The 22,912-nt window shown below is 40.0% G+C and overlaps 1 protein-coding gene across 5 annotated transcripts in view; it reads left to right on the top strand.

Moving 5' to 3' along the window:
• Positions 1-22,912, top strand: part of Shroom2 (shroom family member 2) — a 169,677-nt gene that overhangs the window by 99,710 nt on the left and 47,055 nt on the right. For 3 of the 5 annotated variants that reach the window (XM_060375148.1, XM_060375151.1, XM_060375147.1), the window contains exons 3-5: positions 8,971-9,045; positions 13,240-13,371; positions 19,262-21,734. In XM_060375148.1, the coding sequence (XP_060231131.1) occupies positions 8,971-9,045; positions 13,240-13,371; positions 19,262-21,734 (2,680 nt within the window). The remainder of the gene's footprint in view (positions 1-8,970; positions 9,046-13,239; positions 13,372-19,261; positions 21,735-22,912) is intronic. The other 2 variants (XM_060375150.1, XM_060375149.1) reach the window with 1 other exon arrangement.

The following is a 22,912-nucleotide window of genomic DNA, read 5'->3' as shown; positions in this document are numbered from 1 at the left end:
GAGCTCCTTGCACAACTAGCAGACAACATCACAAAGAATCTTTTCTCCACAACTATTGTTCACCGTTTTTCTAACTTGGGAGATGTCTTGTGAATCTTGTAACTTTCTGAGTTTACTGAACCTAGTAAGTTTCAATAGCTTCCTGAGCCGTGTGTGCTGCTCCCTTTGCTCATGGAGAGGATGTTTCAGAGGAAGTAGCTACACAACAAAGGGTCAAAGGGATCCTGAACCAGAGCAAACATGCTTGCCCCACTAAGCCCTGAGTTCATTACTCTGGGCCAGGTCTTCCTTGAATTTGAGAACTCCTTTGTCCACAAAGTGTACAAAGTTATTTGATGTTGCTAGACCAAGATAACCCCTGATGACCCTTGGCTAAGTCAGAGAACCTGAGAATGTGGAATTTATTTTTGGAAAGGTGGGGCAGCAGCTGGTAGTTGGGGGGGGAGGTAGAGAGAACACCTGGCAGGATGGCAAGAACTGTGTAGCTTCTGAGAGGTGAACTAGCAGGAGGTAGAAACTGACTCAGGGAGAAAGTTATTCTAGAGCCTTGGTTAAAAAAGAAAGGAAGTGTACAAGGTGAAAGTCAGGTTCCACCATGAAGGTTGTTGTTGTTGTTCTCCTCCTCCTCCTCCTCCTTCTTTGGAAAATAATTTACTCTTTATAAGATTGAAATCCTAAAAGTTACCTATTTCATGCAATTTCATAGATATAATTATGTTATTTTAAAGACCATGATTTTCTTTAGCTACATGAAAAAAATCTATCTTTAAACCCTTTATTTTTTTTTCCGTTTCTTAAAATTTCAGTTTATTTACTTACATCCAAAGACTGTCCTTTCCCTTCTCTCCTCCCAGCTCCCTTCTCTTCCTTCCTCCTTCCTCCATTCCTTTCCCCCTCTTCTCATACCAACCTTTTCCCCAGCACATTGATCACATCAGGACTGAACATATCTTAATCCCCCGAGGCCAGACAAAGGAGCCTTGCCAGGGGAAGTGATCCAAAAGCAGGCAACAGAGTCCATGTTAGAAACAGCCTCCCCCAACTCACCAGCAACTCACATGAAGACCAAGCCACCCATTGGCCACATGTATACATGGGGCTTAGGTCCAGGCTGTGCATGCCTCTTAGTTGATGTCTCAATCTCTGTAAGCCCCCATAGGATTGGGTTAGTTGTCTCTGTTGGTCTTCTTGTGAGGTTCCTGTCTCCTCCAGATCCTTCCATCTTTCCCCGAACACTTCCACAGGACTCCTGGAGCTCCTCCTTATGCTTGGCTGCAAGTCCCAGCATCTATCTCAGTTCACTGCTGACTGGAGCCTCCCTGCTCTGCTTTGTGCAAGCAGAGCAGAACATCATTATTAGTGTCAGGGACTGGCTGTCTACAGTGGGGTGAGTCTCAGATTGGGCCAATTATTTGTTGGACATTTCCTCAATCTTTGTTCCCTCATTATCTCTGCACTTCTTGTAGGCAGGGCAATTTTTGGATCAAAGGGTTCTTGTTCCCCTCCTTCCACTAGTCTTGCCTGGCTAGGAGGCAGTCAAGGCAGTCTTCATGTCCCACCTGTTAGAAGTCTCAGCTAGAGTCACACCCATATCCTCCCAGGAGCCTACCCTGTTGCAGGCTTCCAGCTAGGCAAAGAGATGTTTCCCTCAGTTTCCCTTCTTGTTCCCAGCCTTCTTACCTCCCACCCCAGTTCTCCCCTACTCTGATTCCCACTCTTGTTTCCCTCCCCATTCCATCTTCTGCCCAGTTCCCTCTCTTCATCCACTTCTGCTGTCTATTCTATTTCCCCTTCTGAGTGACATTCTGGCACCCTCCCTGAGCCCTCTTGTTACTTAGCTTCTTAATTTGATTGATTGAAGAACTCAAGTGGAGGTAATTGACTGGAGCCAGCTAACTTCCACTCTCCCTTACCTTGGACCTTCTGAAAGTACCCTGCCTTCTGTGAGTTTTGCAGCAGGTGGGGTGGCTTTCATATCTCTCCAGAGACTGTGGGCTCTCCTACTAGTGCTTTTGAAGTCACCAAGACCCAAGTATTTCTAGTGCATTACTATGCTGCCCTTTTTATGAAGTAAGGTCTTTCCAACTTCTACCTCTTATGTCTTAGATTCTCTAAACACTTCCTTCACTCTTAGTATGTAAAAACAACTGCCTAGTCACAATTTCCAGGTAGGAGAATATGCTGAGTTGTTTAGTGGGCCAGGCTTCCTGCATATAATTACTGCTTGCAGAACTAACTAGGGCACGGCAGACACAGACTATTTGGGGAGGAGGTACAGCTTTATTATTTTTTAAATGGTTAAAAATATAACCCAATTCATATTAGTATGTTAATAATTAACAGAATGAAACAGAAGCTGGACTTTGTGGTGCTCAGTCACTATTTTGAGGCTATTGTAGACTACATAGCAAGTTCCAAATTAGTTCAGGCTGTACAATAAGAGATTGTCTCAAAACAACAAAACATTACAAGAGAATAGAAGAAGAAATAGAATTGTAATCACTTTATGCCAGTTTTTAAATTGGTTAAGTTGAAACCTGTTCTTTCAAAATAAAATATATACAAGTATTAGGCTGAGGAGATAGTTCAGTGTGAGATGGTTCACTTGAATACAAACATGAGGTCCTGAGTTTGGATCTCCAGAATACATGTAAAGCCAGATGAAGTAGCACATTCTTATAATAACAAATGCTCATATGGAAAAATGGGAGATTGAGTCAGGAGAATCCTCAGAAGCTCGTGGACCACTTATCATATCATACGGAGAGGCAAACAAAAGACCATGTCTCAAACAAGGTAGAAGGCAAGCTCTGATATCCAAGGCTGTCTCTGAACTGTACATATGCACTGTAGCATGTATGCCTACACTCGCATACACAAACTTGCCCTCCCATGCAAACATGTATGAGCACATGTGCACACACACACACAGATTAAAACTATATATGACTCAAACTATGAAATTATTTATTAAAAACATAATCCAGCTTGCTGTACATTTACAGCAGTTGATTTCAGGAAAAGTTACTAGGGTATCAACAGTGAAATCTTTCTTGCTGTTTGCCTGACCTAGCCACTGGGTACAAACTCAATGCTATTAGACACTTCAGGCTGTTTGTCTCTTCTGTTATGGAATACAGTGAGGCATGTCTGTGTCCTACTCCCTGTACCCATATTACTAGGGACCACTGATGTGAAAGCCCATCTGACTGTGTATCCTGTAATGAAAGAAACAGGAGAGCCTTTTAAGTGCATTTCAAATCTGTTGTCACCTGAGAATGGATAGAACTAGTGGGCCAGTAGGTGGCATCAGAGAACATACCATCTCCTCAGAATTGTGAATGGCAGGCTGGCTAGCCTCTAGTTGCCTCTGTTGTTGTTGTTGTTTTTTTTTTTTTTTTTTTTTTTTTTTAATGCAAGCCCAGCTGTTTACCAGAATCTGACATGTTAACTAGCCTGATGCACTTGATTCCCAAATGTGTTAATGGTGTACCAGTACATTCAGAGGGTGTGAAAACAATCACATGCATTTTAGGAAGATTTTACTGCCCCTGGTCAACATTGGAATAGTCACTGACTACATATAAAAATATAACTCTTTTCTTTGTATATCTTTATTTGTTTTTTTTTTTTCTTAAAGCAGCCCCAATAAACACAATAGTTTTAAGTCCTCTTGAAATCCCCACTATTCTAGCAATATTAAGTTATCCAGTTTTACTGTTTGTCTTCTTTGGTTTACTTAAAAGAGTATATATATATATATATATACTAATTGCTGACTATATTGAAATTGACACATATTTCTGTGTGTTGTCTTTTAAATATCAATAGTGTTATCATCAGTGTGTGTGTTTATATGCACAATTTGTATGTGCACTGTGTAGTTGTTGAGGACAACCATGAGAAGTCAGTATTCTTCCATCTTTCTGTGGTTTCTAGGAGTTGAACTCAGGGTATAGGACTTGTGTGCAAGTGCCTTTTTCCAGTTGAGCCACCTTTTTTTTTTTTTTTAAGATTTATTTATTTATTTATTTTGTGTATATGTGTACTCTGCTTTCATGCACACCAGAAGAGGGAGTCAGATTCCATTATAGGTGGTTGTGAGCTACCATGTGGTTGCTGGGAATCGAACTTATATCCTCTGGAAGAATAGCCAATGCTCCTAACCGCTGAGCCATCTCTCCAGCCCCAGTTGAGCCATCTTGCTAGCCCTGTGTATTATCCTTTTAAGGACCTTCTGGTTTGTTTTTCAGTTCTTCACACAGAACATAGTCCATTTTTTTATTTAAATTTATTTTTTATAATTTAGTCATTTTACATCCCAATTGTGCCCCCTCCCTTGTCTCCTTCTAGTTCCACCCTTCCTTCCACTTTCCCCCATCCTCCTCCCATATTACTCAGAAAGGGGGAGTCTTCCTCCCCTACCATCTGATACCAGCATATCAAGTCTGTTACTACTGCCTGCATCCTCTTTCTCTGTGGCCTGACAAGCCCCCACCACCACCAGGGGGAAGTTATCAAAGATCAGGCAAAAGGAGTCCATGTCAGACAGCCCCTGCTCCCCTTATTATGGAACCCACATAGAGACTAAGCTGCCTGTCAGCTACATCTGAGCAGGGGGTCTAGGTCTTCTTCATGCATGGTCCTTCATTGGTGCAGCAGTCTCTGCAGGGGCACCTGGGCTCAGATTTGTTGGCTCTATTGGTTTCCTTGTATAGCTCCTGTCCTCTCCGGGTCCTTCCCTCCCTCCACTCCTTCCTATGACTCCCTGTACTCTGCCCAAAGTTTGGCTGTCTTAGCATCTGCTTCAAGCTCCTGCTGGGTGGAATCTTTCAGGGGACATCTATGGTAGGCTCCCATCCTGTTCCCTCTCTTCAACTGCTTCCGCTGTCTATTCTATTTGCCCTTATGAATGAGAATTAAGCATCCTCCCTAGAGTCCTCCTTGTTATTTAGATTCTGTGGATTGTAGTATGGTTGTCCTATATTACATGGTGTATAGGCACTTACAAGTGAGTATATACCATGCATGTCTTTCTGGGTCTGGGTTACCTCACTCAGGATGATCTTTTTCAGATCCATCCATTTTTCTGCAAATTTTATTATTTCTTGTTTTTAACACCTAGCTAGTATTCCATTGTGTAAATGTACCACAATTGCTTTATGTATTTTTCAGTTGAGGGACAGCCATGTTCTTTCCAGATTCTGGCTATTATGAATAAAGCTGCTATAAACATAATTGAGCAAATGTACTTTTATGGTGGAGCATCTTTCTGGTATGTGGCCAGGAGTGGTATAGCTGGGTCTTGAGGAAAGCACTATTTCCAAATGACTGATTTCCAAAGTGATTGTACAAGTTTGCAATCCCGCCAGCAATGGAGGAGTGTTTCCCTTTTTCCATATCCTCGCCAGCATGTACAGTCACTTAAGTTTTTTATCTTAGCCATTCTAATCAGTGTAAGGTGGAATCTCAGGGTCATTTTGATTTGCATTTCCCTGATGACTAAGGATGTTGAACTTTTTAAAAAATATATCTACACCATTGTATATTCCTTTGTTGAGAATTCTCTGCTTAGTTCTGTACCCCATTTTTAAATCGGATTATTTGGTTTGTTGGAATTTTCTTTCTTGTGTTATCTATATATTTTTGATTATTGGCCCTCTGTCAGATAGAGGGTTAATAAAGATCTTTTCCCAGTCTGTAGGCTGTCTTTGTGTTCTGTTGACAGTGTCCTTTGCTTTATAGAAGCTTTTTAGTTCCATGAGATCCAATTTATCAATTGTTGATCTTAGAGCCTGAGCTATTGGTGTTCTGTTCAGGAAGTTGTCTCCTGTGCCAATGAGTTCAAGGCTCTTCTCCACTTTTCCTAACAGGTTTTTAGTGTGTCTGGTTTTATGTTGAGGTCTTTGATCCACTTGAACTTTAGTTTTGTGCAGGGTGATAAATATGGATCTATTTGCATTTTTCTACATGTAGACATCCAGTTAGACCAGCACCATTTGTTGTATGGTTTTGGCATCTTTGTCAAAAATTAAGTTTCAGTGGGTGTGGGGGTTTATTTCTGGGTCTTTTGATTCAATTCCATTGATCCATCATTCTGTTTCTATGCCAGTACCATGCAGTTTTTATTATTCTTGCTCTGTAGTACAACTTCAGATCAGGGATAGAGATACCTCCAGAAGATCTGTTGTTGTACAGGACTGTTTTAGCAATTTCGTTTTTGTTTGTTTGTTTTTTCATGTGAAGTTGAGAATTGTTCTTTCAAGGTTTGTAAAGAATTGTGTTGGTATTTTGGTGGGAATTGCATTGAATCTATAGATTGCTTTTGGTAGGATTAAAATTTTCACTATTTTAATCCTACCGATCCATGAGCATGCGAGATCATTCCATTTTTTGATATTTTCAATTTCTTTCTTCATAGACTTGGTATTTTTTTTTTTCATTCAAGTCTTTAACTTGCTAGCTTAGAGTTACACCAAGATACTTTATGTTATTTGTGGCTATTGTAAAGGGTATTGTTTCCTTAAGTTCTTTCTTAGTCTGTTTGTCTTTTGTATACAGGAAGGCCACTGATATATTTTTTGTTGTTGTTAATTTTGTGTCCAGCTACTTTGATGAAGGTGTTTATCAGCTGTAGTAGTTCCTTGGCAGAATTTTTGGGGTTACTTATGTTTACTATAATAACATCAACAAATAGTGATACTTTCCAGTTCTTTCTTACCAATTTGTATCCCCTTGTTCTCCTTTAGCTGTCTTACTGCTCTAGCTAGGACTTTCAGTACTATATTGAAGAGATACAGAGAGACTTGGCAGCAGTGTCTTAATACCAGTTTCAGTGGAACTGATTTAAATTTCTCTCCATTTAGTTTGATGTTGGCTATAGGCTTTCTGTATACTGCCTTTATTGTGGTTAGGTATGTACCTTGTATCCCTGATCTCTGCAAGACTTTATATATATATATGTGTGTGTGTGTGTGTGTGTGTGTGTGTGTGTGTGTGTGTTTTAAAGCTTCAGCTGATTTTATTTATCTTTTATTTTTTGAAATTCATTTATTTTTTTATTAAGTGCAGTTTATTCACTTTGTATCCCACCTGTAGCCCCCTCCTCACCCCTCCCAACTCCACCCTTCCTCCTTCATCTCCTCCCATGCCCCTCCCAAAGTCCACTAATAGGAGAGGTCCTCTTCCCTCTGACCCTAGCCTATCAGGTCTTATCAGGTCTGGCTGCATTGTCTTCCTCTGTGTCCTGGTAAGGCTGCTTCCCACTCAGGCAGAGGTGATCAAAGAGCCAACCACTGAGTTCATGTCAGAGACAGTCCCTTTTTCCATTACTAGGGAACCCACTTCTCGAAGACTTTAAACATGAACAAGTGTTGGATTTTGTCCAGTGTTTTTTCTGCATCTAAGGAGATGATCATGTCTTTTTTTTCTTTCAGTTTCTTTATATGCTAGATTAAATTGGTGGATTTCCATATATTGAACCACCCCTGCATGGGTGGGATAAAACCCACTTGCTCTGGATGATATCTTTGATGTGTTCTTGGATTCAGTTTTACTGAGTATTTTACTGAGTATTTTTATGTCAATGTTCATAAGGGAGAATGAAATTCTCTCTCTTTTTTTGTTGGGTCTTTGTGTGGCTTAGGTATCAAGGAGACTATGGCCTTATATAATTAGTTTAGTAATATTCCCTCCTTTTCTATTTTGTGGAATAGTTTGAAGAGTATTGTTGTAAGCTCTTCTTTAATGGTCTGGTAAAATTGCACTAAAACCATCTGGCCCTTAGCTTTTTTGGTAGGTGTGGTGGGAGACTTTTGATGACTGCTTCTATTTCCTTAGGGGTTATGGGACTGTTTAATTTATTTACCTGATCTTGATTCAACTTTGGTAAGTGGAATCTATCAAGAAAATTGTTCATTTTACTTAGATTTTCCAATTTTAGAAATTTAGAAGTTCAAATTTGTGGCATATAGTATTAGGTCTTTTAAAGTAAGACCTAATGATTCTTTGGATTGCCTCAGTGTCTGTCATTATGCCCCCCTTTTCATTTCTGATTTTGTTGATTTGGATAGTGTCTCTGCCATTTATTTTGTTTGGCTAAGGGTCTGTCTATCTAGTGTTGATTTTCTCAAAGAACCAGCTCTTGGTTTTGTTGATTATTTGTTTCTAATTTATTGGTTCCATCCCTGAGTTTGATTATTTCCTGCAGTCTTCTCTTCTTGAGTGTGTCTGCTTCTTCCCCCCACCCCCCAGGACTTTCAGGTGTGCCTTTAAGTTGCTTGAATGGGAATTTCTTTATGAAGGCACATAGTACTATGAACTTTTTTCTTAGCACTCCTTTCATTCTGTCCCAGAAGTTTGGGTATGTTTTACCTTCATTTTTATTAAATTTAGCAAGTCATTAACTTCTTTCTTTATTTCTTCCCTGAACCAGCTTTTATTGAGTAGAGAGTTGTTCAATTTCCATATGTCTGTAGACTTTTTGCCATTTCTGTTGTTGAGGTCCAGGTTTAGTCTCTGGTGGTATAATAGATACAAGGGATTAGTTCAATCTTCTTGTATCTGCTGAGGCTTGCTTTGTGATCAGATATATGGTCTACTTTGGAGAAGGTTCTATGAGATGTTGAGAAGAAGGTAAATTCTTTTGTGTTTGGGTAAAAGGTTCTATAGATGTCCATTTTTTTTTTTTTTTCATTCATGACCTCTGTTAATGTCATTATTTCCCGGTTTAGCTTTTGTTTTGTCAATCTGTCCTTTGATGAGACTGGGGTGTTGAAGTCTCCCACTATTAATGTGTGGGTATCAATGTGTTGTTTAAGCTTTATTAACATTTCTTTTACAGATGTGGGTGCCCTTGTATTTGGGGCTTAGATGTTTAGAATTGAGGTTTCATTGTAGTGAAATTTTCTTTTGAATATGAAGTGTCCTTCCTTATCACTTTTAATTTTGGTTTAAAATCTATTTTATTAGATATTATAATGGCTACTCCTGCTGCTTCTTGGGTCAAGTTGCTTGGAAAACCTTCTTCCAGCCCTTTACTCTCAGGTAAAATCTATCTTTGTGCCTGATGTGTGTTCTTATATGTAGCAGAATGTTGGGTCCTATTAAAGCATCCAGTTGGTTAGTCTGTGTCTTTTTATTGCAGAGTTGAGTCCATTGATGTTGAGAGAGATTAATGACCAGTGACTGTTAGTTTCTTTTATTTTGATGTTGTTTGTGGTAGTGTGTTTGTGTGTCTGACTACTTTTAATTTTGCTGTAGTGAAGTTATTTATTTCCTGTGTTTTCCTGGGTATAATTAGCCTTCTTTGATGTGATTTGGCCTTGTAGTATCTTCTATAGAGCTTGATTTGGTGATAGGTACTGTTTAATTTTTTTTTTATTTTTTGTGGAACATATTGTTTTCTCCATCTATGTTGATTGAAAGTTTTGCATTGTTTTCTCCATCTATGTTGATTGAAAGTTTTGCATTGTTTTCTCCATCTATGTTGATTGAAAGTTTTGCATTGTTTTTTCCATCCATGTTGATTGAAAGTTTTGCTGGGTATAGTAGTCTGGCCTTACATCTGTGTTCTGTTAGGGTCTGCATGATAACTGTCCAGGCCCTACTGGCTTTCATAGTCTCTGTTGAGAAGTCAGGTATGATTCTGAGAGATTTGCCATAATGCGTTCGTTGGTCTTTTTCCAGTGCATCTTTTAATATTTTTTCTTTTTTCTGTACATACAGTGTTTGATTATTATGTGGCGGGAAGATTTTCTTTTCTGGTCTCATCTATTAGGTGTTCTGTAAGCCTCTCATATGCTTATAGGCATGGCTTTCTTTAAATTGGGGACATTTTCTTCTATGATCTTGTTAAAAATATTTTCTGGGCCTTGTAGACATGAATCTTCTTTTTCCTCTATTCTTAATATTCTTAGGTTTCATCTTTTCATTGTGTCTTTCCCTTCTTGCATGTTTCGTGTCAGGAATTTTTTTAGATATAACATTTTCTTTCACAGAGGCATCAATTTTTTTCCATTGTATCCTGTACACCTGAGATTCTTTCCTCCATCTCTTATATTCTGTTGGAAATGCTTAATTCTGTAGTTCCTGTTTTCTGCTCTAAGTTCCCGGATTCCCTTAGTTTTTGCTTTCTTTATTGTTTCCTTTTCAATCTTCAAAACTTGGACCATTTTATTGAATTTCTTCACCTGATTGGTTTTTTTTTTCCTGTACTTCTTCGAATGATTTATTCATTTACCTCTCTACAGGTCTCTCTAATGCCCTCAATCTGTTTGAGTGCATCTTCCTGTATTGTTTTATGGATTTTATTAGTTTCCTCAGTTATTATCTTCATAAGCATAGATTTATGGTCACTTTTTTGTGTTTCAGTTGTGTTAGGGTATGCAGGACTGCTTGCCTATAGATAACTGGATTCCAGCTATGCCATATTGCTTTGTCTTTTGTTGATTGTGTGTTTATGCTGGCTTTTAACCATCTGGTTGTCTCTGGCATTGGCTGGTAGGTTGTGGTGCCCACTGGAGTCCTGAGTGGGTGCTGCAGGAAGAGCCCTGGGCAGTAAGCTGGTTGTTCTTGCAAGAGCAGTGCTCAGATTGGCAGGTTTGGTCTCCAGCTGGTGTTGGTTCTCAGGGAATTGCCAAGTCTCTCCTCAGGTTATGATCCTGTAGACTGACTGGATTCCCCAGAAACCCAGGGTCTCTACTCTTACCAGGGGAAGCCCTGGAGAAAGCTGCCCCTACTGGCTTTCTTGCTCTGAGTTTAATGAGCTACAGCTGCCCAGACACTGCATTTTCTGGTTGCAGCCATCCTAGAGAGCTAGGGAGACTGGATGAATTTTGCAGTGGTATCTGGAGCTGTTGCCTTGGCTCTCAGGCTTTAGGAGGCTTGAGATTGTAGCTATGTGCCCAGGTCACTGTCAGGTGAACACAGCATAAAGGTGTGTCGATAGACGCTGGAGATTCAGAACAAGGAACATTTCTGGGAATTAGCTGGGTGACCTGAGGTTGATCCTGTTTGTTTCCTTCATTGTGGGGTTTCCTTTAGACTCGGAGACCCAGTCTCTAGTGTTTTGGGACCTACAGTTCAGTCTGGGACAGGGAGCACAGCTCTCAGACGTGTGGCTAGGTGCTAAAGACTTCATGCCTGTGGGAACCCAGGGACTTTTCCCTGGGGATTAGCTGGGTGACCTGAGTTCTGACCTGAATTTTTTCCCTCACGTGGGGTTTACTGTCACCTGGGCAACACAGTTGCTGGTGTTTTGGGGCCCACAGTTAGGTCTGTTGTTCTCTGTGCAGTCACCATTGTCCTACTGATCAGACACATTGTGGGATTGGTGCTGCCATCGTGGATTCTCCTTTGTAGTCCATTATTTATACACACTTCTCAAAGATGCACTTTGTCTTTTTTTAGTCTATTCCCACTAGCCTTGGAAAAGTTCTTCTAGTTACCTTGCACACAAACATCCTTTTAGGTGCTGGGGAAAACCCTCTTCCACAGCATCAGGCTCTGGTTCTTACATACTAACTAATGAATCTTACATGGCTTTCTTCAGAGAAAACATTCTAAGACAACCCAGAAGTTATAGGCTTTCTACAGCCACGCTCAAATTCCCTATAATGTTATTTCTTCCCGTTTTATTACCTTTATTTCTTTTTAAAAAGGAAATGGGGTCTTATGCAGTGAAGGCAGGCTTGCTTGGAACTTACTTTGTAGTCCAAGCTAGGTTCAACTTACAGCAGTTCTCCTATCTCAGCTTCCTGAGTGCTAGAATTTCAGGCAAGAGCTACCACATCTAGCTCCATTCTGTCAATTTTGCTGGTTACCTTAAGTGAGCTCACAATGAAGGGGAAGGGACACAAATCCAACTAATGGGAGGCTAGCAAAGGCATTACAACCATTTAAAATCTGTTACACTTTTTGTAAAAAAACAAATTTATTGCTACTGTTTTAGAATTTGCTTACCAATAATAGTTTTCCTAGACATTTTTCTCCCATAGCCTCAGCTAATCTCAAGACATTACAGTGTGGAGGTGCTAACAGTGTCATTATAGACGAGGCAGTATTTTACTTAGCTATATTTCCCTCACCTCTGCCCTCACATTCAGGCAGTCTAGTTTATTTCTCTGATGAGTTAACTGAAAAGAGATATGAAAAAATTATAGATATTATAACACAGGAAAACCCAGCAGAAAATGAAATGCACATGGTTAGAGCCTTACTTATGAAGACTATGAGGGACTCTATGAGGTATATTCCATATTTTGTAATTCCTTAGTTCTGGAGTGTGATGAATTTGTCCATTTTATTCCTTTTCTAGTTCTCAGAAAATTATCATAAAGTCAACATTTTATTTTTTTCTCCTTGCATACTCACTAAAACTATAAAAGTCATTAAAAGGTTTGTGTTTTAACACTTTTTGGTTTTATCTTAGAAAATATTCTTTATTATATAACATTCTTTAGTAGTTTTTGCCTGTAGGAGAATGTATTTCCTCTGTTATTTACCTAATGTTGTTCAGGAGATTCTTTCCATTCTTGACTGGCTCAAAAACTGTCTATTGTGAGGTCATTTCTGTCTTAAATTAGAGCTCTGAGAAGTAAAGTTAGCTTCATGCAGTGACTTTAAAAATGAAGAGACCTTGAGTGGGTCTGCATGTTTGTGGTTTTCCTCTGACTGTATTTTGTTGTTGTTTTGGGGATACTAGGGATCAGTCCCAAGATTCATACATATACTGGGTTTAAAAAAAAATTCAAAAAGAATAATAATAACAAAACAAAATAAGAGCTGGGGATATAGCTCAGTTGGTAAAGTGCTTGCCTAGTATATAGAAAACTTTGAGTACCATCCCCAACATTGCATAAAACTGGGGTTGGGGGTGCTCTTGAGGATTTGGGAGGTAGAGGGAGGAGGATCAGAAGTTCAAGGCTAGTCTGGGGTACATTAGAAATTTTCTCAAAAAAAAAGTTTATAAAATTTCTAACTGACAAACACTGGAAGAATAAATTAGAGAGGCTAAGGGTGGCATTAGAAACTATGATTCTCACTCTGCATCTTGGCAATTTGGTCATTAGCAACCATCTGAAATAATGTGTATGACTGTATACAGAAAGCACCTGTGAGACATGATGTGTTTTGGGTGCCAGCAGATACTACTAGTTTCCTTTGTTAGATTCCTGCTGTTTTCCTGTACAGGAAGATGTCTAGTGTGTGAAGTCCCTCTTTGTCTGCATTCTTTTCCAGGAAAAGTGATCTGAGTTGGAGACCTCATTCCTGGCATGCCACCAAGTTCTTTGATGTCTACCCTGAGCCTGCAACCTCGTTGTTTCTGAACGTCAGTAGTTCTCCTTCCTGGAAGAGCCAGCACCAAGCTAGGTAGGTACCAGATACCATATTTGATCTATGTAACTGTGACATTCTGTGAAATTCCCTTGAGTGTCTTGACTTCAGAGTAGTCAAGGCCACTGTTGCTCAGTTAGGATTTTAACTGAATAATTCACTGTTCACAGAAACAATAGAAAACAGATAATTATGTGGTAAGACAAAAGGATGAACAAGCTTTTTTTTCTCTCTCTCTTATGAGTGTTTCTTTAGGAAACTTCAGGGTTTATATTCTTGTGGAATCCCTTTGGGACTGTCAGTGGGAGATCAAGATTTTGAATCTAGCAGGGTGGGTTTCTATACCAATTCTATGCTCAGCCACCACCTTCTTTGGAAGGTATTTCCATGAATTGGCAAGTAGGTGGTGATGTTTATGGGGAGAGTCTACTGTGTCTACAGTACTGTACAGATATGAATGATTAATGTTGCACATATCCTAATGGAAGGATGATAGTAATGATGGGTGGTATGGTTTTGGCATGTGTTTATTATGCATTTGTATATCTCCATAGACACATGAATTGTTTTTCTCTCTGTGTACATTTGTGCCTGTGTATGGCTATGCATGTGTGGCTAAACCTCTTTGGCAATATGTATTTGTGTGCATATACATCCATAAAATATAAAATGTGATATACATATACATAAAATTTGATATAAGTATATAAGTATGAGTGTGAAAGCATAATTTTGTATATATATGTATATGCTTATATGCATGCATACATTTCTGTATGTGTTTGAAAATAATGTTAATGTCTTTCATTTATCTTTTCATTACTTTTTTGTTGTATATTACTTTTATTTTTGAGTCAGGGTCTCATGTAGATCAGACTTGCTTCAAACTGTGCAACCTAGGCTAGCCTTGGACTTGAAATTCCTGTCTCTTTAATTCCTAAGATTATAGGCATGTGATATCACATTATGCCCATATTTTCTCTTAATTTTTAAAAATTATTTATTTTACTTTTAGAAAACAATTTTATTCTTCTTAATTTTTGACAGTGTGTATTTATGTGTTTGGATGTGTTTTTTGTTTAGTTTGCTTGTTTGTTTGTTTTGTATTTAAGTGTGGTGCCTGCAGAGGCTTGAAGATTTCAAAACCCTGGAGGTGAAGTTACAGGTAGTTGTAAAATACAGGTCCTCTATAAAGTATTGAATGTTCTTAACTGCCAACCCAGTTTTCTACTACTGTGATTATAGCTTTTAGCATAAAAAATAATGTTTTATGACACTTTCATACACAAATGTTGTTGTATTTTGCTCATATTTACCTTTAGTTATTACCCATCTTTCCATCTTCTTTTTTTAGATGCCTATATTAAATTTTATTCTTAAAATCAATCGAAACATCTTTTTTAATTTTTATTTTTTTAATATTAGTTACAGTTTGTTAACTTTGTATCCCTGCTGTATCCTACTTCCTCTTTCCCTCCCAATCTCACCCTCCCACCCTCATCTCCTCCCTGCCCCTTTCCAAGTCCACTGACAGGGGAGAACCTCCTCCCCTTCCGTCTGATACTGGTTTATCAGGTATCTTCAGGACTGGCTACAAAGTCCTCCTCTGTGGCTTAGCAGGGCTGCTCCTCCCTCGGGGGGTGGGGGAGAGTCAAAGAGCCCACCATTGAGTTCATGTCAGAAACAGTCCATGTTCCCCTTATTAGGGTACCCACTTGGACACTGAGCTACCAAGGGCAACATCTGAGCAGGGGCTCTAGGTTGCATCCATACATGGTCCTTCTTTGGAAAAACAGTTTCATAAAAGACTCCTGTGCTCAGATATATTTGGTCCTTGTAGAACTCCTGTCCTCTCCAGGTCATAGTAACTCCTCCCCCCCTCCTTTTTTTTTTTTTTTTTTTATTTCCTGCACTCTGCAGAAGGTTTGGTTATGAGTCTTAATATCTGCTTTGATACACTGCTAGGTAGAGTCTTTCAGAGGCCCTCTGTGGTAGGCTCCTGTCCTGTTACTTGTTTGCTCCTACATCCAATGTCTATCCCATTTGTCTTTCTAAGTGAGGATTGATCATCGCCAGTACCTTCTTCTTATATATTTCATAACTCACACACACACACACACACACACACACACACTTCATACTGCATAAGAGAAAAACATGTACCTCCCACTCACCACCATCTTCCTATTTACCTCTTCCTCCTTGTTTTTGAGATAGGGTCTCTCAATACATGTTCTGGTTGGTCTGGTGATTGCTAAATAGAACAGGCTGTTTTTGAACTATTGGCCATCTTTCTGTCTCAGCCTGCCAGGTATTAGAATCATAAGTGTACACCACTACATTTAGTTTCCTTCTTCCATGCCCAAATAGAGATGGAACCTAGGGCTGTTTGCATACTAGGCAAGTGCTCTACCATTGTTATATCCTCAAGAAGAGCAATTACTCTTCTTGAGCCATCTCAAATTTCATTGAGGCTGCTAGGAAAAATGCTTCTCTGGTAACAGCAAAGTCAAGTACTTATGTGATGTAAAGGAAGTACTTATCAAATGCAGCATTACATAATATTCACAGCAACAAGACTGGATGGTATTTATTTTGGAAAAGCTTCCCAACTGAGCAGTAAAACAGGGTTAAAAAAATGTGTGCCTCATGTTTCTTCATTAAAATGACTTGAATGTAATGGAATCTTCCACTTACCAGCTTAGCCTGTCACTCCATTAGAGAAATATCCATGCTACCCATATCTTTGTAGAAATTAGGCTTTGTGCTTTTTATATCTTCATGGATTTAGATCTTCATTGGTAGTGAATAATCAGGAACATGTTCTATACAAGAGGGACTCAGTTTGTCCTTAAAGAAAATGGTGTCAAAGCTAAGTGGTCATCTGTCACTTAGCTGGTTCTGTCTGCTGTCTTTACTCTAGTTGCTGTTTTCGTTTTCATCCTTACTCTCCCCAAATAGTATAGCCATAGCTTTGATTTTGTTTTTCTTGCATCAGGGACAGTCCAGCTTTAAAGAAAACATTTAGCATCCAGCAAATAGTTTTACCAGTAAGAGACTTACAATCATACATGCACAGTAACTATTCCGAAGAGTAATTATTTTCTCAGTTAAGTACTTATTCTGTCTTAGACACAATCCTGACTAAGAATGTTTGTGTGTTTTGAGTGAGAGTGTGTAGCCCAAATGAGACTGAGTAGAGCAGTATATGATCCTGCTAGTAAAGCCTATTGTTTCTTGTCTTGGTCAGTATCCAACTGAGAATTTAAGGATAACCATTTGTAATTAAATATTTCAGAGTGGAAAAAGAAATGTTATTTCTGGAATTTCTCTTGTAATTCAAAAGTTTTGCTCATTTGATTGCTTCCTTAGGAGGAATTTTGTGCACTGCAGCCTGTGTATTAAAGGGCGCTTTTCAATGGCTTTGTTAATTCTTCTCCTCAAGTACTGTAACACAACATGTTACGTGAACATGGCTGTGTTTCTGTAAAACTTTATAAGTTAAAATTTTAATTTTATATAATTATCTTAGGTCAATCAAGAGAGATAGTCCTGTTTAATCTTCCTTTGGATATTTAAAAATATACAAATGGGTTCAAGCATATACTTTCTCCTCTAGCAGATTCAGTGTATTAGAGCTTGTGTTATGTCCTTGACCCATTTAGAGTTTAGTTTTGTGCAGGGTGAGAGATAAGGCTGTGTTTTCGTTCTTCTACATGTAGCTATCCAGTTTGACCAGCAGTGTTGAAGATACTAATCAGCCTTTTCTCCAATGTGATTTGTTGCCTTTTTTGTCAAAAAAATACGTGGCTATTGGAGTATGGGCAGATATGTGGGTCCTCAGTTCTATTCCATTGTTTTTACATCAGCATTTTGCTGGTTTTTTGTTGTTGTTTGTTTGTTTGTTTATAGCTCTGTTGCCTAACTTAAAATCTGCCATGGTAATAACCTCAACATCTTTTGTTGGTGTTTTTTTAAATGTTCAAGATTGTTTTAACTATCCTGCGTCTTTGTAGTTTCATGAGAAATTTAAGATTGTTTTTTCAATTTCTGTGAAGAAGTGTGTTGGAATTTTGATGGGGATTGCATTGAGTCTGTAAATAGCTGTTTATAGAATGGCCATTTTCACAGTATTCATCCTACCAATCCATGTGCGTAGAAAGCCATTCCATTTTCTGGTGTCTTCTTCAGTTTTTTTTCTTCATTGCCTTAAAATTTTTATGATGCAAGTTGTCCACTTTCTTAGATTTATTCTAAGAGGTGTTTTGTTTTGTTTTGAATACTATTTTAAGTGGGATTGTTTCTCCAAACTTCTTGGTGTTGTTTGCTGTTTGGCTTTTGATTTTTTTATATATTAATTTTACATCCTGCTACTTTGTTGAAAGTGCATACCAGCTATAAGAGATTTTTGTGGAGTCTTTAGGGTCTTTATGTATAGAATCATATCATCTGCACATAAGGTTTCTTTGACTTCTTCATTTCCTATTTGTATCCTCCATATCTCCTTCTAGTTTAGACTTTAAATGCTATATTAAACAGAGTGGGGCAGAGTAGATGTCCTGTCTTGTTCCTGATTTTAGTAGAAATGCTTTGAGGTTTTTCTCCATTTATGAAGATGTGGGCAATAGGCTTGCTATATATTTCCTGTATTATATATCTTCTGTGTTCCTATTCTCCAAGAATTTTGTCAAAGACCATCTAATGAGAGAGATGTCATATGGTCTCTGTTCTTGAGTCTCTTTTATGTGGTAGGTTACGTTTGTTAATTTATGTGTGTTGAACCATCCCTGCATCTTTGGGATGAAGGTGACTTGGTCATGGTGGATGATCTTTTTTTTTTTTTAATTTTATTTTTCTTATTAGTTACATTTTGTTAACTCATGGTGGATGATCTTTTTTTTTGTGTTTTTGAATTTGGTTTACAAGTATTTGGGGGGGGGAACTTTTGTAGCCATGTTCTTTCAAAAATAATTTTTTTGTTGGGTCTTCGTCCAGTTTTAGTATTAGGGTGATATTGGCTTCATAAAAAGAATTCGGAAATGCCCTTGCTATGGAATAATTTGAGGAATATTGATGTTACTTCTTTGAAGTTTTGATAGAATTCCACACTGAATCCTTCTGGCCCTGGGCTTTTTAAAGTTAGAAGATTTGGTTTTGTTTCGCTTTTCAAGACAAGGTCACTACATAGTCCTGGCTGTCCTGGAATTCACTCTGTAGGCAATGCGGGCTTGAAACTCGGAGATCTTCCTACCTCTGCCTCCCAAGTACTGGGATTAAAGGTATGTACTTCCACTCCTGGCTAAGTTGGAAGAGTTTTAATTGTTGTTTTAATCTCATTGGATGTTTTGAGTCTGTTTAAATTATTTGGTGAGATGGCTCTATGGGTAAAAGTGCTTGCTGTGCAAGGTGACTTGAGCACAATCCCTGGAACACATGGAAATGCAGAAAGAAAGAACCAATTCCACCCAAGTTGTTCTCTGACCTCTACAACACATGTGCTTTGACACATTCCTACGCATGCATGTGTACACACACACACACACACCATGTATACACACACACACACACACAGTAAAAAACAAATTAAAAAAATTTAAAGAGTTAAAATGACCTGAGCTGTTATTTTGCAGTTCCTGCTCTTAACCAATGAAGGACAACAGAAATGTTAATTCAGGTACTGCCTGCATCACTGTGGACATTAGTTCAAGAAAATGTAGTAGCGTTGAACAGGTGTTTGAAAAGGCACTCATTAGATTGACAGTATTTTTAGTGTGCCTTCAGAAATGCTTCCTTCCCTAAGTTCCCAATCAGTTACTGTTGAGTATCCTCCTCCTCCTCCTATGTGGAGTACCAGCTACACTCACAATGCTGTTTTCCTCAGATCTTGTTCTTTACAAACCTTTCTTTGTGCTTCTTCTTCTTGTAGTTCTTCCTCCCATGATTTATCTGGCTCATGGGATCACACAAGCCTACAGCGCACTTCTGACCACTTCAGTTCCGTGAGCAGCATAGACAGCCTGGACCACAGCTCCCAGCTCTACCCATCTGGACACCTCTCATCTGCCAAGTCCAACAGCAGCATTGACCACCTGGGTGTCCACAGCAAGCGGGACTCAGCTTATGGCTCCTTTTCTACTTGTTCTAGCACCCCTGACCACACCTTGCCCAAGGCCGATGCCTCTTCTACTGAGAACATTCTCTACAAAGTTGGCCTTTGGGATTCCTCCAGGCCAGGCACCAGCCGACAGAGCCAGTCTGCAAATGATCCTCAGGGACTGCAGGACAGGCCATCACATTTCACACCCAGAATTCCTGGTAATAGCAGTAAAAGCCCAAGGCCAGAGGATAATGTTGAGCCCAAAATAGCCACGTCTGGGAGAGCCAATTTTGGGCCTATCTGGTATGTTCCTGACAAGAAAAAAAACCCATCTTCTCCTCCTCCTCGAGCACCTCCTTTGCGCAGTGATAACTTTGCTCTGGCAGCAAGGGGTCATGAAAAGGCACGGGCCCCTCCGTTTTCAGACTTAGCCAGTATGCAGCACTTTACCACCCAGCCCCATGTGCAAACCTGGGGGGATCAGAGACTGGAAACTACAGATCGACAGTGGAAGCTTGTACACCCAAGCAGTAGCAAAGAAATAGAAAATTTGGGTTACCAGCCAGAAGGCCACCTAGTTTGCCGTTGGCTATGCTCTGATGATAGAGCAGGCAGATCCACAGGGGCTCCAGGCAGGCTCCAGTTCTCCCTGTCCAGCTCAGATGTGCAATTCCTGAAGTCTAACCATGGGGGCCAGCACCCACGACAGTGCAGTGACGAGAGCACAAGGGTCCCCTCATCACCAAGGGAGTTGCCTCATATAACTGCTGGCAGAGGTCTGCAGGAGCCTCCTGCACTATCCCAGGATGACAACCCCGCTCAGGTAAGGTGTCCTGGTTTTGCCAACCAGAAGCTGGATGAGAGAGGGAAGAGCCACTATTTTTCTGTACCCTCCAGGCAGCCTGTGCAGGGGAATTCCCAAGTTGTGATACCCCGAGGTGACTGTTGGCATTCAGACACAATTCCTGTGGACCTTGAATATCCATTCTTGCGCCTAATGAGCCAGAGGGGCTACCTACAGCAGCATGAGGAGACCCTGGCCTCTCATGAAAGAGAGGGGTATCACCAGCTAAATGCAGGAGTTGAAGGCTGCTGCTCAGGAATCCAAGAGCCTCCTAGAGCCAGCCATACTGTAAGAGCTGCTCTGCAGTGTCCTGGCGATGACTTCAAGTTGGTGGATGGAGAGAGTATGAGAATTTCTCGTCAAAAGACACCTATGCTGCACTCTCTGACCCAAGATGGGTCATGGAGACCTGAGAACAGCAAGGATTGTGGAAACGAGAAACCACCACTACTCGATACCCAAATGAGTAAGCCCACACGGAGGAGTGACCGCTTTGCCACAACACTGAGGAATGAGATCCAAATGCACAGAGCAAAGCTGCAGAAGAGCAAGAGTACAGTGACATTAGCTGGAGATAGTGAAGCTGAAGACTGTGCTGGAGACTGGAGAGCTGATGTGGGGGCTGTCCCAGAAGGTTCCTTCCCCATCATCTATAAAGAGCACCTGAAAGAGGCCCAGACACGTGTCCTGAAAGCCACCTCTTTCCAACGCCGTGATTTAGATCCCACCCCAACAGATCAGTATCAAGGACCACCAGAACACAGGACTTGTGACCACACCGCCTCATCTTCTTTATCTTCTTTCCCTGAGGAGCCAGACACTGGCTCCTACCTCTGTGAGGCAGGTCTGGCCAAGGCACCCTCTTCTGGAGGAAGTGTATCCCACATTCTTCGAATTGGAGGTCGGAAACGGTTCACAGCAGAGCAGAAACTGAAATCCTATTCTGAGCCAGAGAAAATAAATGAAGTGGGGCTCTCAGAGGACCACAGTCCTCATCCTAATGTTAGGACACCTGAGGATACTGTGGGTACATTTGCTGACAAGTGGAAGTTTTTTGAGGAAACAAGTAAATCTCTTCTCCAAAAGCCAAGCCATAGGCAAGCTCTCTGTGGGCTCCCAAGAGAAAAGGCTGAGAGGCCACAGACAGGAGCCCATGAGTATGAGAGTACTGTGCCCTGGTTCCAGAAGAGGTCACGGGCCACCTCCTGTGGAGAGATCCTCAGTAATGACAGAAAAGTAGAAAAGGCCTCAGAGAAATTGAACCCACCCAGAAGGCTTGGAACCTTTGCAGAATATCAAGCATCTTGGAAGGAACAGAAGAAACCTCTGGAAGCCAGGAGTTCTGGGCGGTACCATTCAGCAGATGACATTCTGGAAGCTGGTCTAGATCAGCAGCAGAGGCCACAATACATTCATGAACGTTCCCGTTCATCACCATCCACAGATCATTACTCACAGGTATGCAGTATTACCATAAGCCAAGACCTAGCTTGCACAGGGCACCACCTTAAGACAGTTAGGGCACACCCAACATATATGATGGCTCACAAAGTTGCAAGTGTGTTATTTTTAGTTTGAAAGATAAGGGGAATGAAACTGCTTCCAGTGCTATCATTTTAAGTGCCATATTTGTTCAAATACATCTCTTTCATTTCCGGCTCCCTCTTCACTAACTTTCACTTTGCCATCTTTGTACATAATTAGCTTGTGTCTATTCTGTTGCTAAGCAAATAACTCTAGGTTCTGGGAGACTATAGGAAGAAGTCACTTTATCTAGTGAAGTGGAGATGGGTGCTTTATATAAAGGCTTAACATACACTAGCAATTTCTTTAATGATTTTATTTTCATGTCTGTATGCCACATGTGCCCACAGAAGCTAGATGTACCCCCTAGATCTGCAGTTACAGGAGACTGAGCTGTCTAAGTGTGTGCTGGGAATGGAACCCCAGTCCTCTCCATGAGCAGCATGAACTCTGCTGAACCATTTCTTTAGCACACCCCACCCATTCACTTTTGAAATATTGATGTGGGGGTGTGTCCAAAAATAATAAAAGTTAAAAGTTAATGTAATTTACTCTCTAATATTTGTTATCTTTATATCCCTCTTCCCCAATTCCCAGGGTTGAACTTTGCACATTTTAGACAAGCAGTCTACCATGCATTTATACCCACAGTCTTCTTTTTACCTTAGTTTTCTTTTTTGAGACAGGATAACTTTGTAATTCAGACACACCTTGAACTCATGATCCTCTTTCCTCAGCCTCCTCAGTAGTTGAGATTATAGAATTGCTTTGATAAAATGCAATTTAATGATGCATTAAATTAGTACACTCTTTCCCCCTTCATAGTGCTGGGAATAGAACATAGGGCCTTAAGATTATTAGGCTATCATCTTTCTTGAACTATACCCTCAGCCCTTTTCTAGCTTTTTTTGTTGTTTTATTTTTTTATTTTTTTGAGTTTTAAAACAGGGCTGTAATTCAGGCTGACCTCAAACTCACTTATAGAACAGACTGGCCTCAAATGTACAATCCTCCTGCTTCTGCCTCCCAAGTAATACAATTATAGATGTGTACCACCATACCTGGCCCTCTTGCACTATTTTAGGGGAAAGTTTTGATGCTTGAGTTAACTT

The sequence above is a fragment of the Meriones unguiculatus genome, chromosome X (assembly GCF_030254825.1).
Source record: "Meriones unguiculatus strain TT.TT164.6M chromosome X, Bangor_MerUng_6.1, whole genome shotgun sequence".
NCBI lineage: Eukaryota > Metazoa > Chordata > Mammalia > Rodentia > Muridae > Meriones > Meriones unguiculatus.
The sequence above is the reverse complement of the archived record's forward strand: the minus strand, read 5'-3'. Positions and strand labels throughout refer to the sequence as shown.